The 12406-nt window shown below is 39.2% G+C and overlaps 1 protein-coding gene across 1 annotated transcript; it reads left to right on the top strand.

Moving 5' to 3' along the window:
- Positions 1–615: 615 nt before the first annotated feature.
- LOC119507428 (histone-lysine N-methyltransferase SETMAR) lies at positions 616–12132 on the top strand. Its single transcript, XM_037800602.1, has 2 exons — positions 616–781; positions 9169–12132. The coding sequence occupies exons 1-2, from the start codon at positions 668–670 to the stop codon at positions 9955–9957; spliced, it is 903 nt and encodes a 300-aa protein (XP_037656530.1). The 5' UTR covers positions 616–667; the 3' UTR covers positions 9958–12132.
- Positions 12133–12406: the final 274 nt, after the last annotated feature.

Genomic DNA, 12406 nt, shown 5'->3' on the forward strand with positions numbered 1-12406 from the left:
AGCATCTAGATAGTAGATCAATAAGGAACTAGAAGACTTGAATAATATATAAACCAACAAGACCTAAAAAACTATATAGAACATTTCACACATCAACACCTCGATATACATTCTTCTCTACTTGCACACCAATCATTCTCCAGGCTAGGCCATATGTTAGGTCACAAAAAACGTGTCATTAAATTTTAAAATATTGATGACACAATGCCTCTTCTCCCATCCCAGTGGAATGAAGATAGAAATCAGTAACGGGGGGAAAACGGAAAATTCACAAATCTGTGGAACTTAATAAAGTCTTAAGCAACCAATGGGTCAAGTACTAGAAGTCTTCACTGGCAAATTTTACAGAACATTCAAAGATGAATGAACACAAATTCTTCTGAAACTCTTCCCCAAAAAATGTATCTAAACTTCCAAGTATTTCCAAAACTATGTCCGTACCTTATGTGGTTTAGCAATTATCTGTGCGTGCACCTGGCCAAAAACAAACTGGGAAGCCAGACCAAAACAGTCACCAGCCCCTTGTGCGCAGTACAAAAAAACTACAACTCCCATGAGGCGATGGGGCCGCGGGACTTTCTGGAAAGCCCGAGACTGTGAAAGTGGTAGGCACACCCTGAGGGGGCTAAATGTTAGCGGAAGCTGTGTAGTAAAAGCGGCTTTTGGAATGGAAACGGCTGAGGAGCCCGGGGGGCCGACTGAGCCAGCGGATGTCGCGCACGGCCTGGAAAACTTGCCTGTGAGCGCGTGGCCCCCGAAGTCGGAGCCGGCGCCCTTTCAGGTAGGGGATCGGGCTAGGCAGCCAGGAGAGCTGAGCGCGACCCCCGGGGCGACCAGGCACCTCTCAGGTAGGGGCGGGGCTATAGGCAGCTATGGCAGCTGAGCGCGACCCCCCGGGTCGAGCCGGCACCCTTCAGGTAGGGGCGGGGCTAGGCAGCCAGGAGAGCTGCGCGCGCAGCCAACCACAAGGTCGTGCGCTTGTGCGTGATCCGACTGCCGGCAGGTTTCAAGTCTGTCCTTTCTTAGCCCTTCGTACTGCTTTTTGCGCGCCGGAATAGCTGTTTAAACGCACAGGCTTCGGTGTTTTCCCACGAATTCGCCGTGTGATCTGAACAAAGGAATTACCCTTTTTGCCCATGGAACATGGAGGTTTGGTGAGGTCTCTTGGAAAGACCCCTGGAAACCTGACTTGTCCTGGTTCTTGAACTGGTTTGTCTCCTGAGCTCACTGAGGGACCCAGGGCAAATCACGTGCCTCTCTGGTTTTAGGCTTCTCGTTTGTAACCTAAGGCGTGGGAACTGTAAACAGATCTCAGTGTAGTGCATACCTAACAACTTAGCCACTAGTGTCAGATTTAGCTGAGATCTCCCTCTCTGCCACTTAGCTGATGAATTAGCTTCCCTAAGCGTTGGATTCCACCTGTGTGCAGTTAAAATAACATTACCTCTTTCATGGATTGTTCTAAATTAAAATACAGTGCCTGTTTCACTGTAAGCTCAATAAATGTTCACTCCGTAAGCTCAATAAATGTTCACTCCCATTATTATTTCAAAGCCCTTTTTGCTGTAGCTTCTCACCTCTTGGCCTAAAAAGAAAGAATGCTGGACTTGGAGATTGGAGAGCTAGGTTTAGAGTTTAGCCGTCTGTGCCAGTTTGAATGTATTGTGTCCGCCAAACGCCATTATCTTTGATGTAATCTTGTGTGGGCACACATTATCAGTGTTGATTAGATTGTAATTCTTTGAGTGCTTCTGTGGAGATGCGCCCTACCCACCTGTGGGTGATGACTCTGGATAATTTCCATGGAGGTGTTGCTCCGCCCATTCAGGGTGGGCCTAAATTGAGTCACTGGAGCCATATAGATGAGCTGATGGACAGGGGGAACTGAGTGCAGCTGTGAGTGACATTTTGAAGAGGAGCTACAACCAAGAGGGACACTTTGAACAAAGCACAGGAGCTGCAGATGAGAGACAGTTTGAAGACGGCCGTTGAAAGCAGACTTGCTCCAGAGAAGCTGAGAGGACAAATACCCCAAGTCCAACTAAGAGTGACATTTTTGAGGAACTGCAGCCTGGAGAGGAATGTCCTGGGAGAAAGCCATTTTGAAACCAGAACTTTGGAGCAGACACCAGCCACGTGCCTTCCCAGCTGAGGTTTTCCAGACACCATTGGCCATCCTCCAGTGAAGGTACCCGATTTGGACACTTTATGGCCTTGAGACTTTAACTGTGTAACCAAATAAACCCCCTTTTATAAAAGCCAATCCATTCCTGGTGTTTTGCATTCCAGCAGCATTAGCAAACTAGAACACCATCTTAGCTACTTCTCTCTGAGTCTGAGTTTCTTTCTCTGCAAAGTGGAAATGAGAATTTAAAAATTCATATTCCTTTTCCCATCCATAATCAGTATTCAACACTATCTGTCCTCCCTTATTCCTAGAGTTGTTGTAAGGATCAAATGAGATAAAGGAGTCCATAGCAGTTTTCAAAGGGTAGAGCAGGATATTAATGTCAGAAGTGGTTATTATTTCTCCAACTGCCTTTAGTAGTTTATGGTTAAAAATATGGTTGACTGGCACCATATTAAACACTGGTCCCTGAAAGGTTAATTAAAACAAATCAGTGCTGAATGCCAGATCAAAAACACTAATATATATTTATCCAGCAAATGGTTGAGTGCCTATCTTGTGCTGAGCACCATGTTAGGCTAGGCCCAGAAGATAAAATAACGAAGATACACAATCCCTGCCCTTGAGCTTGCAGGAGGAAATAAAAAGCACTGAATTTCTGTGGAAAGGGGAGCAGAGGCATTTTGTGATTGGTCCTCATGCCTTCCATTGATGGGATAAGTACATATCAGAAAACTAAAACTTAATCCTGCAGTGTTTAAGCACAATCTATATGCACAGCCCTGTGTAAAGTTTAAGCTACAAAAAGGAAACAACATCCCTTCCTCAAGGAACTTATAGTTTTACCAAGAAAATTAAACAAGCTTGAAATATTTGAATGACAAGCCTGAAAGTGCCTTCACCTAGTTGTCATCCATGTATTCATGAAACAAAACCAGTCTTATAAAAGGTCAAAACAGCTTGCTTGCCCCAAATCCTGCTTCACATGTGTTATGGATTGGATCATGTCTCCCAGAAAGACATGTTTAAGTCCTGTCCCAGTCCTGTGGATGTGAACCCATTTTTAAATTAGGGTTTTTGAAGATGTCATTCATTAAAGTGAGAACAAACTGAAAATCAGGGTTGGCCTTAATCCAATGACTGGAGTCCTGATAAACAAAGGAAATTTGGACACAGAAGGAGACAGATGGCCAGGTGATGAGGCAGAGATTGAGTTAGGGATTGATGGCAAGTCACCACCAGAACACTACAGAATCTGGAGAAAGCATGGCCTATTGACACCTTGATTTTGGACTTACACTCTCCAACTCTGTGAGACAACAAATTCCTGTTGTTTAAACCAACCAGTCTATGGTATTTCTTATAGCAAACTTGGTAAACTAAGACAGCAGGCATATGCTCAGATAAGAATTAAGGCAAAAATAACTTTGTGCCTATTTACTTTAGGGTACTTTATAAAAGGCAAAAAGAACATTCAGTTGTCCAGATTGGAAATAAACATATTGTAATGCCATCAGTATTGAAAGCCAAGTAGAAAATAAATTAACTGATTCTCTTGAGCAAAGAATTGGCTGTAACCACCTTTCAGGTGTCTGAAACCAGCTTCAAACATCATTTTTTAAGATCTCAACTGGGCCTTGAGGAGAATTATCTGGCACACAGTCTCCTAATAGCTGCTTGGAGCAAAAACAAACTCATGGGGCTAGAGGCCAAGTACAAAGATTCTTGTAGCTGTGTTTCAAAACAACCAAAAAAGGAATGAAGATTTTCACAGCACTTCAGAATCAAGGCTCAGGTTTTAAGTCAAGAATATCTCCAGTGTTATACTTCAGTTTCTGGGGTTTGGTACAGAATGCAACTCAGAAAAGTCAAACTTGTAATCAAAGTTTATCAAGAACTGCAATTAAACAATCAAAAAAATACTTCGTAGCACCTGCTCTATGTCTAATACTATGGTTAGGAACCCACCACACCACCATACCCCAAACCACATGACCTTACTTTTCTTTGAGATTTATATATTTGTTTGAAAGACAAGACTAACACATTTATCACATCTAGAGAGCCTTACAGGCTACGCCATTTAGGTCTATAGGTCATGCTATTAACAATAAGTGCAGGTCTAGTTCAGAGAAGGGAGAAATTGTTGTGGATGAGAGTAGTCAAGCAAGTATATTTCCTCTTTAATATGTGACTTAGTTTGCAAGAGCTGCTCTAACAAAGTACCACAGACAGGTTGGCTTAAACAACAAGAATTTTTTGTCTCACAGTTTTAGAGACTGGAACTCCGAAATCAAGGTAAGATCGTGTTTTCTCTGAAGTTTGTAGTATTCTGATGGTGGCTTGACAGCAATCCATAATTCAGTCTCTGCCTCCTTCACATGGCCATCTCTCTCCTGTCTCCTAATTTCCTTTGCTTATAAGGACTCCAGTCATATTGGATGAAGGCACACCCTGATTCGTTTTGGCTTCATCTTATTAGGAATTTTGAAGATCCTGTTTACAAACTAGTTCATACCCAAGGAACCAGGGGTTAGGACTTGAAATGTCTCTGTGGGGAGCGTGGTTCCATCCATAACAAGATGCTATCTCCTGTTTCCATTTTGGTTTCTTGGGGAACCATGGTTTATAAAAAAATTTTCTCAAGTTTTTTGTCAAACCACCCATTGCTTCAAGAACTTGGTTTCTAGTACATTTTGTATTGATCATTTTGCATTTATTCCCAACTCTTGCATGATCAACTCTGTGCTTTGATATATGCTAGAAAAAAGTAAAACTAATGTTAATGATAATACAAGAAATGATTAAAAATCCCTTTCTTCATGTCCTCCTTGGCAGGTTGTTTTTAAATCCCATCACCTGAATATAATAAGGGGAGGTAAGGCAATATTTGTTGATGAATGAAGAAGGTCACCTATTGGCGTTTCCTACCTCAAGTTGAATAAGTAAAGGAGGATAGCAGTTGTTTTCCCAGACACAATTTTGGTTTGATATTTCAAACAGGGAAGCCTAACTCTAGAACCTGTCTTCTTCATCACCCTACTATACTTCCTGCATACTTGTATTAAACACTTATATGCTAGTTGCTGGAGTAAGCTTTTTACATGCATTCCCTCATTATTTTTTCCTTCACAGCAACCAATGAGATAGACAGACAAGGAAATGTTTAGGAGATTAAGTGATTTGTCATAAATATGATTTTTTAAAAATATAACATCTAAAAATAATATCTAGAAGAATTGAAGGAAGCTAATATTTTAAAAAATGCAAAGTACCTGGCACTGAATATGGTTTTATTTTATTTAAATCTCATGATAAGCACCCAAAATAGGTATTATCCCTATTTTACACTTGCTAACTCAAAGCTTAGCACTGTACGTTTCTCATTTAAGACATTCCTTGTTCTGCATAAGAAGCAGCCCACTGCTGTTCCAGTGTTCCAGGGCACAGTAGCATACCTTTCCTGTCTTGCCTCCTTCACACTTTCCCCTAGTCTCACCTCCCAGTTGAAGATTTTACTGCTCGTTGGCCATACATCTTTTACTGGATCCATTCTTTCTCAGCTTCCACCCTGCATATATCAGTCAGAACTCAGAACTTGGGTTTCAGGAAGGATAAACAACACAAACTGGCTCAAGCAAAAAGGGAAGAAATTGTACTGAATAATGGAAGAGTTCAGGAATGGTAACTATAGGCATCTTTAGAGGACTCAAACAGTGTCAGTATTTATTTCCACCACCCATCCCAACCCCTTCACATTCCTGCCTCCCCTTTCTGGTGGTTAGCTACACACTCAATAGGTCTTATCTATGTGGTACACCTGGGAATGCCACATTTACACACTACCAGTTTAATAACCCCAGTGACAAGAAAATTCCTCTTCCACAGTTGTTTTCAGCAGAAGGCCCAGAACTTGACTTCTGGTCTGGCTTAGGTCCATGTGCCTTCCAGGAACCAAGTACTGTTGACAGGAGTGTGTGCTGTTCTGATTAGCCAGGTCGGGGTCCCTACCAACCTGGACCCCCATCTAAATCACTGAGATTGAGAGTGAGGAGGGTTCTCCTGGAAAGAATCAGGGTGCTGTTATCAGAAGAAAGAGGAATGGATGCTGAGTAGGTGCAAACATATGTCCACATGGTCAGGATCTCCCAAGCTTCATCTTTCCTTGGCTTTGGGCAGGCACAAACAACCCTCAGGATAACACCTGTTTGGATCAGCCTGGTCTCAGGCTTTGTAACAGGAAGAAGGGTACAGACTATGGAAAGAGTGTTACAAATTGGGAGCATTTAACTTCAGGTCAACTGACTCCCAATTCGTGACACACTTTCCATAATCTTTGAGATACTCAAAGTTTAACAGTTTGCATGACATATAAATACTTGAGTAGAACGTCCAGTCAATGGCATCAAATTGTTTCTGAAGAGAAAAAATAACTTTATAATAGGTTATTGAAAAGATGGATAATTACATAATAATATGTTAAATTAGACTAAGGTTTCCAAAAGGTTATTTGTTAATAAAGTCATTTTTCTTAGCCAGGTACAACATCTTTCTGGAATAGTATTTTACTGACCTTTTATGGAAGAGAAAATGGACACACACAGAGTTAAATTGATTGCAGTGATTATTGGTATCAGGGTCAGTGATTGCACCAGAAGGGAAAATAATATTTTCTTTAAATAGGAAATTTATCCAGAAGTCTCTAGTATCCTTTGGAAGGTGTCTGCAACTAACATTTGAAATCTAAGTCCCTAAAAGAGCTTAGATGGTATCAAGTTAAAGTTGCAGCATTAAAAAATATGTCACTAGCATCTCTAAAATCTTATTTTAAATCTATAAGTAAAAATAAGCAGATAGAAGTGTTTTTCCATACCTATCTATATACAAATCAGTTCAACATGGAATAATATGCTCTCCTGGTTAGAACACTACAATAAGTCAGACTTGGTTTTCAAAGGAGTTATCTATGTGAAAAAAAAATCACTGTAAAAAAAAAAACAACCCACTGAAGGGTTTAGTGATTTATATAGTACTTTAAAAATATGTGAGCTTTTAAGAACAAATCAGTTTAAAAGAAGTCTTCATGAAAAGTTTAACAAATGGATAGTAAAATCTTCATTCTACAAGACTCTCTTAAAATGTTTCTGTAACCGTTTACTTTTCAACTTTGAATCATTTAAAAGTTGGAAGTAGATTCTGTATATGACAGCAGTCTATGAATTTGACTGATAGGGTATCTCTTTTTAAGCCATCCTTTATCCGTTTAGGACATCTCTGCTAAGCTAAAGCTGTAAGAAAAAACACAATGGAAGCTATTTCCACTCTCCACCCCCAAATCACTTTTCAAGCAGAATGTTGGCTTCCCCCACAGGTACTCCCACTCATCAGGCTTCTCATTTGTCAATCCTTCCCCCCAGCTCAGCATTTTTTGAAGTACAGGGCTTTGCACTTAACTGCGTAGCTCCCCAGAGGCCTCCGCAGTGACTATTCATGCCGCTCAAAACGTTTCTAAAGCTTGGCCAGGAGAAATGATATTAATGGAGGATCGACCGAAAGATACGCTATTCGTACATTCCTCTAGATACTCTAAAATCTATGCCTGAATTAAAGGCCATGCAACCAGTCTCTTGCAGGCCTGCCCTTACCAAATTGTGCCATAGCAGCATGCCGACAGCCTTTACTGATGGTAGAATAAAAAACAGCCCATGGAACTGCATGCTGGAAAAGAATGGTTCAGAAGGACATACTGGTAAAATTTCTCTCCAGTCTCCATACTGGAAAGAGTCAATGCTTCTCCTGAACAGTGAGGTTGTTCTTTAAGGATAGTGCAAAACAGACATCTAATCATATTTCTCCCTTGGAAATGCTGTTCTCAGGCTGAACCAAACACCCAGTCTACTTCCACTACGCACTTGGTAGTGTCTGAGCTCACTGCCTTGCTCTCTTTTCCTTTGCCTCACTTTTCTTACCTATTGTTCATTTATCTTGCCTCTTCGTAAGCTACATTAAATCCTTTTTGGAACAAGGCAGGTATAAATAAATGAATTAGGTTCCACATGAGCAAGTATTATTCCATGATGAAAAAATATGGTGGGCTCTGAGAAAGATGTTAATCTTAAGGGTTTGAAAATACACTTCATTATGCCAGTGAAGAAATAATGAGAGATGAGGCATCACATAGAGATTAACCATTTTAGACTTAGTTCATTCTTCTTTTCCCGTAACATTTTGTAAATGTTATATTGGAAAATATGGATACATTTAAAAGGCTGAGAAATCTTTGCATATTATCCCTTTAATAAGGACATATTTTTTGCATAAGAAACAACAATAAATCTAAATATCCATTAACAAATACAATTCTTGGAATTTATCTGCAATGTTTTGGCCAAATGCTTTTAACATTGTGAAGACTCCAGTGGAACTATTAAAAAATAGTGTCTTTTTAAAACATCGGGGAATGTTTATCAGTTTAGCTCATGTTCAGATAAAAAAAAAAAGATTCCTTAAAAAAACAATGGAAAACTCTCCCATCTTTCAATGGTTTACTTAATATGTATGCCTTTCTTATCCCCAAAAGGATCTGTGGTAACCTATTAAAATATGCAATATTCATATGTGTTATCAGGTAAAGGTAAAAGATCAAAATCTAAGGATAAAACACTTAATTGCAATCAAACACCATATTTAACCATGTTTTTTCTGATATCCAAAGCTAAGAGGAAAACATAATGGGTTATAAAGCTTTCAATTTCTGATAAGCAAAAAAAAAAAAAAAAAAAAGAAACAAAAACGTATTTTCCTATTGTTGTACCTATACCCAAAATAAGACCACAGAATTTTACATCTAAAAATTAATCTTAGTTTTTAAATTGGGGAGATATTGTTTCAGACATTATTTTAAAATATTTTGCTTTTACAGTTTTGTTTTGTTTTTATACATGTTGGAATTAGGGAATTATCGCAGCCAAAAGCTGCTTGAAATAGATCTGAAATACAAGCGATACCATGCTGATGTCCAGTGTTTCTCTTCTTTGTAGTATACTCCTGATCATGTCATCGGACCTGGAGCAGACATGGATCCCACTCAAATAACCTTTCCTGGATGCATTTGTCTCAAAACTCCCTGCCTGCCTGGTACTTGCACCTGTCTCCGGCATGAAAAGAACTATGATGATAATTCATGTCTCAGAGATATAGGATTGGAAGTCAAATATACCCAGCCAGTTTTTGAATGCAACATCATGTGCCAGTGCAGTGACCAGTGCAAAAATAGAGTGGTCCAGAGGGGTCTGCAGCTCCAACTCCAGGTATTCAAGACGGATAAAAAAGGCTGGGGACTTCGTACCTTGGAATTTATACCAAGAGGAAAGTTTGTCTGTGAATATGCTGGTGAGGTTTTAGGATTCTCTGAAGTGCAGAGAAGAATTCAATTACAAACAATACATGATTCAAATTATATTATAGCCATCAGGGAACATGTATATAATGGACAGGTAATGGAAACATTTGTTGATCCTACTTATAGAGGAAATATTGGAAGATTCCTTAACCATTCTTGTGAACCAAACCTGTTGATGATTCCCGTCCGAATTGACTCCATGGTACCTAAGTTGGCACTTTTTGCAGCCAGAGACATTTTGCCAAAAGAAGAACTCTCTTATGACTATTCAGGAAGATTTCTTAATCTAACGGACAGTGAAGACAGAGAAAGACTAGATAAAGAGAAACTAAGAAAACCTTGCTACTGCGGTGCCAAATCATGTACTGCTTTTCTGCCTTATGACAGTTCACTGTACCGTCCCTTAGACAAGCTAAACATTAGTTAGGAGAAACATGTCTGCCCTTTCTCAGTAGGTAAGAATGAGAAAGAACCGAATGTGTGTGGCTCAGCCCCTTCTGGGTTCTCCTTCTTACCAGTAACTTATCCTGTAGTCTCTGCTCTGTGTAAACAGCTTGCCTCTCCATATAGGGGAGGCCAGTGTTTGTCTAGTTCTGCCTCTGCCAGCTGCTGCATAAACTTCACTCACCAATATGGCAGATATTACAAGTTGTCCATCAATATCCTTTCTTTACTTTTATAATAGAATTCTTGGTTTTTAAATGAATAAATGACTGCCCAGGATACTCACTTTCCTACTTAGATATGGCTAGGTGACTGTGCTCTAGCTAATGGCATTAAGCAAAAATGGTGTGTGCCTAAATAGAGACATCCTGCCCTTCTCCCCCTCTTTCTTCCTTTTGACTGGAATGTATACATGATGGCTAGAGCTGGAGCAGACATCCTAGACCCCAAGATGATCCTGGGAAACGAAGCCATGCATAGTAAATCACGACAGAAAGGAGACTGGGTGCCCAGTACTGCGGAATAATCTTACCAGTCAGGAACTGTCACCCCTGGGCTTTGAGGTATGAAATAATCTCTCCCTTGTTTAAACCACTCACACTGAATCAAATCATAATGATCCAAGGCAAACCCTTGTATATATAACTAAGCCTTCTCTTCTAATCACGTTTATTAGTAATAAAGTTTATATTTTTACTTCTATCTGTCCTGTACCTTATATCTCCTTTGTTTCCAAACTTGGAGCAAATGAAAAAAGGCGTGATTAATTATCACCAATAGTGAAAAATATAACTATGAAATTATTTCCATGTATATAACCAAAAGTCATAAAGGAAACACATTGTAAAACTTTCACTATATCCTTGGCTACACTACAAAGCTAGTGCAGTTATGCTCCAAAACTTCAAACAGCCTCACATGTTCATGTATTAATAGTGTGAAAAAACCCTGCCAAGACTCCAGAAGATAAGAGTTTTATAATTCACATTTCAACTTCTTGAGACATAAACATCTTCAGTTTGCTTCCTTAAGGCAAGAATATTACAAAAACAAAGTTACTGTAAAGGTTTTTGGGCATGTTTAAAGTTAATTATTTTGGCAGCTATAGTGTTGTCTAATAAAATTTCTCTAGTATACTGTTTTAGTTTCCTTGTTGCTGAAGCAAATACCACGCAATGGATTGGCCTAAACAATGGGAATTTATTGGCTCATGGTTTGAGGCTAGAAGAAATCCAAAACTGAGGCATCAGTAAGGTGATGCTTTCTTCCTGAAACTGGTGTTCTGGGGTCAGCTGCTGGTGCCTTGGTCCTTGGCTTTTGTATCACATGGCAATGTGCATGGCAGTGTCTTTGGTAATTCAAATGGTGGCCTCTCTTGGCTTCTTACTCTTCTGGGTTCTGATGACTTTTGACTTCTTGTTTGCTATGGCTTTCTGTATGTCTGAATTTCATTCTACTTACAGAGGATTCCAATAATAGGATTAAGACTCATCTTGATTGATGTGGGCCACACCTTAACTGAAATAACCTCATCAAAAGGTCCTGCTTATAATGGATTTATATACTCACAGGAATGGATTAAGCTTAAGAATGTGTTTTCTGCTGTACATAGCTCCAAACTACCATGTACACTAAAATCTATCACCAGGATTTCAAAGAATTACAGCCCTACACTATAAAAGTTACATCATAAAGACCCATATTATACCTAACACTCTATTCATGTATGATACCATAACTATGTTAGTTATATACTCTATATGAGTAAAATGTAAATATGTACATTATATCTCAATAAAGGTGTTTTAAAAAATAAGTATGTTAGGGTTTACATGTTCACATAATATTATCAGGAATGGTTCATGTGAACAGAAGATACTTGAGTGCTCACAAAATGCCCCAAACTACAAATGTGTAATGTCTGAACTTATTACAAAGCTACAGTAATCAAAACAGCATGGTATGGGCCCAAGGACAGATAGATCAACCAATGGAATCAAATTGAGAGTTCAGAAATAAACCTTCACGTCTATGGCCAATTGATTTTTGACTGGAGTGCCAAGTCCACTCAATGGGGAAAGAATATCTTCAAAAATGGTGCCAGGAAAACTGGATATCCATAGGCAGAAGAATGAGAATGAACCTCTACCTTACACTATGTACAAAAATGTATTCAAAATGGATCAAAGTCCTAATTATAAAACCAGAACTCTTAAAACGTAATGGAAGCATCTTCAGGACATTCTGTAAGACAGTGGTTTCTTAGACTTTATACCAAAAGCATGAGCAACAAAAGAAAAAATAGATAAGTGGGACTTGATCAAAATTTAAAACTTTGTGCATTAAAGGACTTTATTGAGAAAGTAAACAACAGCCTATGGAATGGGAGAAGATACTTGGAAACCCCATCTCTGATAATGGTTTAATATCTA

The sequence above is a fragment of the Choloepus didactylus genome, chromosome 1 (genome assembly GCF_015220235.1).
Source record: "Choloepus didactylus isolate mChoDid1 chromosome 1, mChoDid1.pri, whole genome shotgun sequence".
NCBI lineage: Eukaryota > Metazoa > Chordata > Mammalia > Pilosa > Megalonychidae > Choloepus > Choloepus didactylus.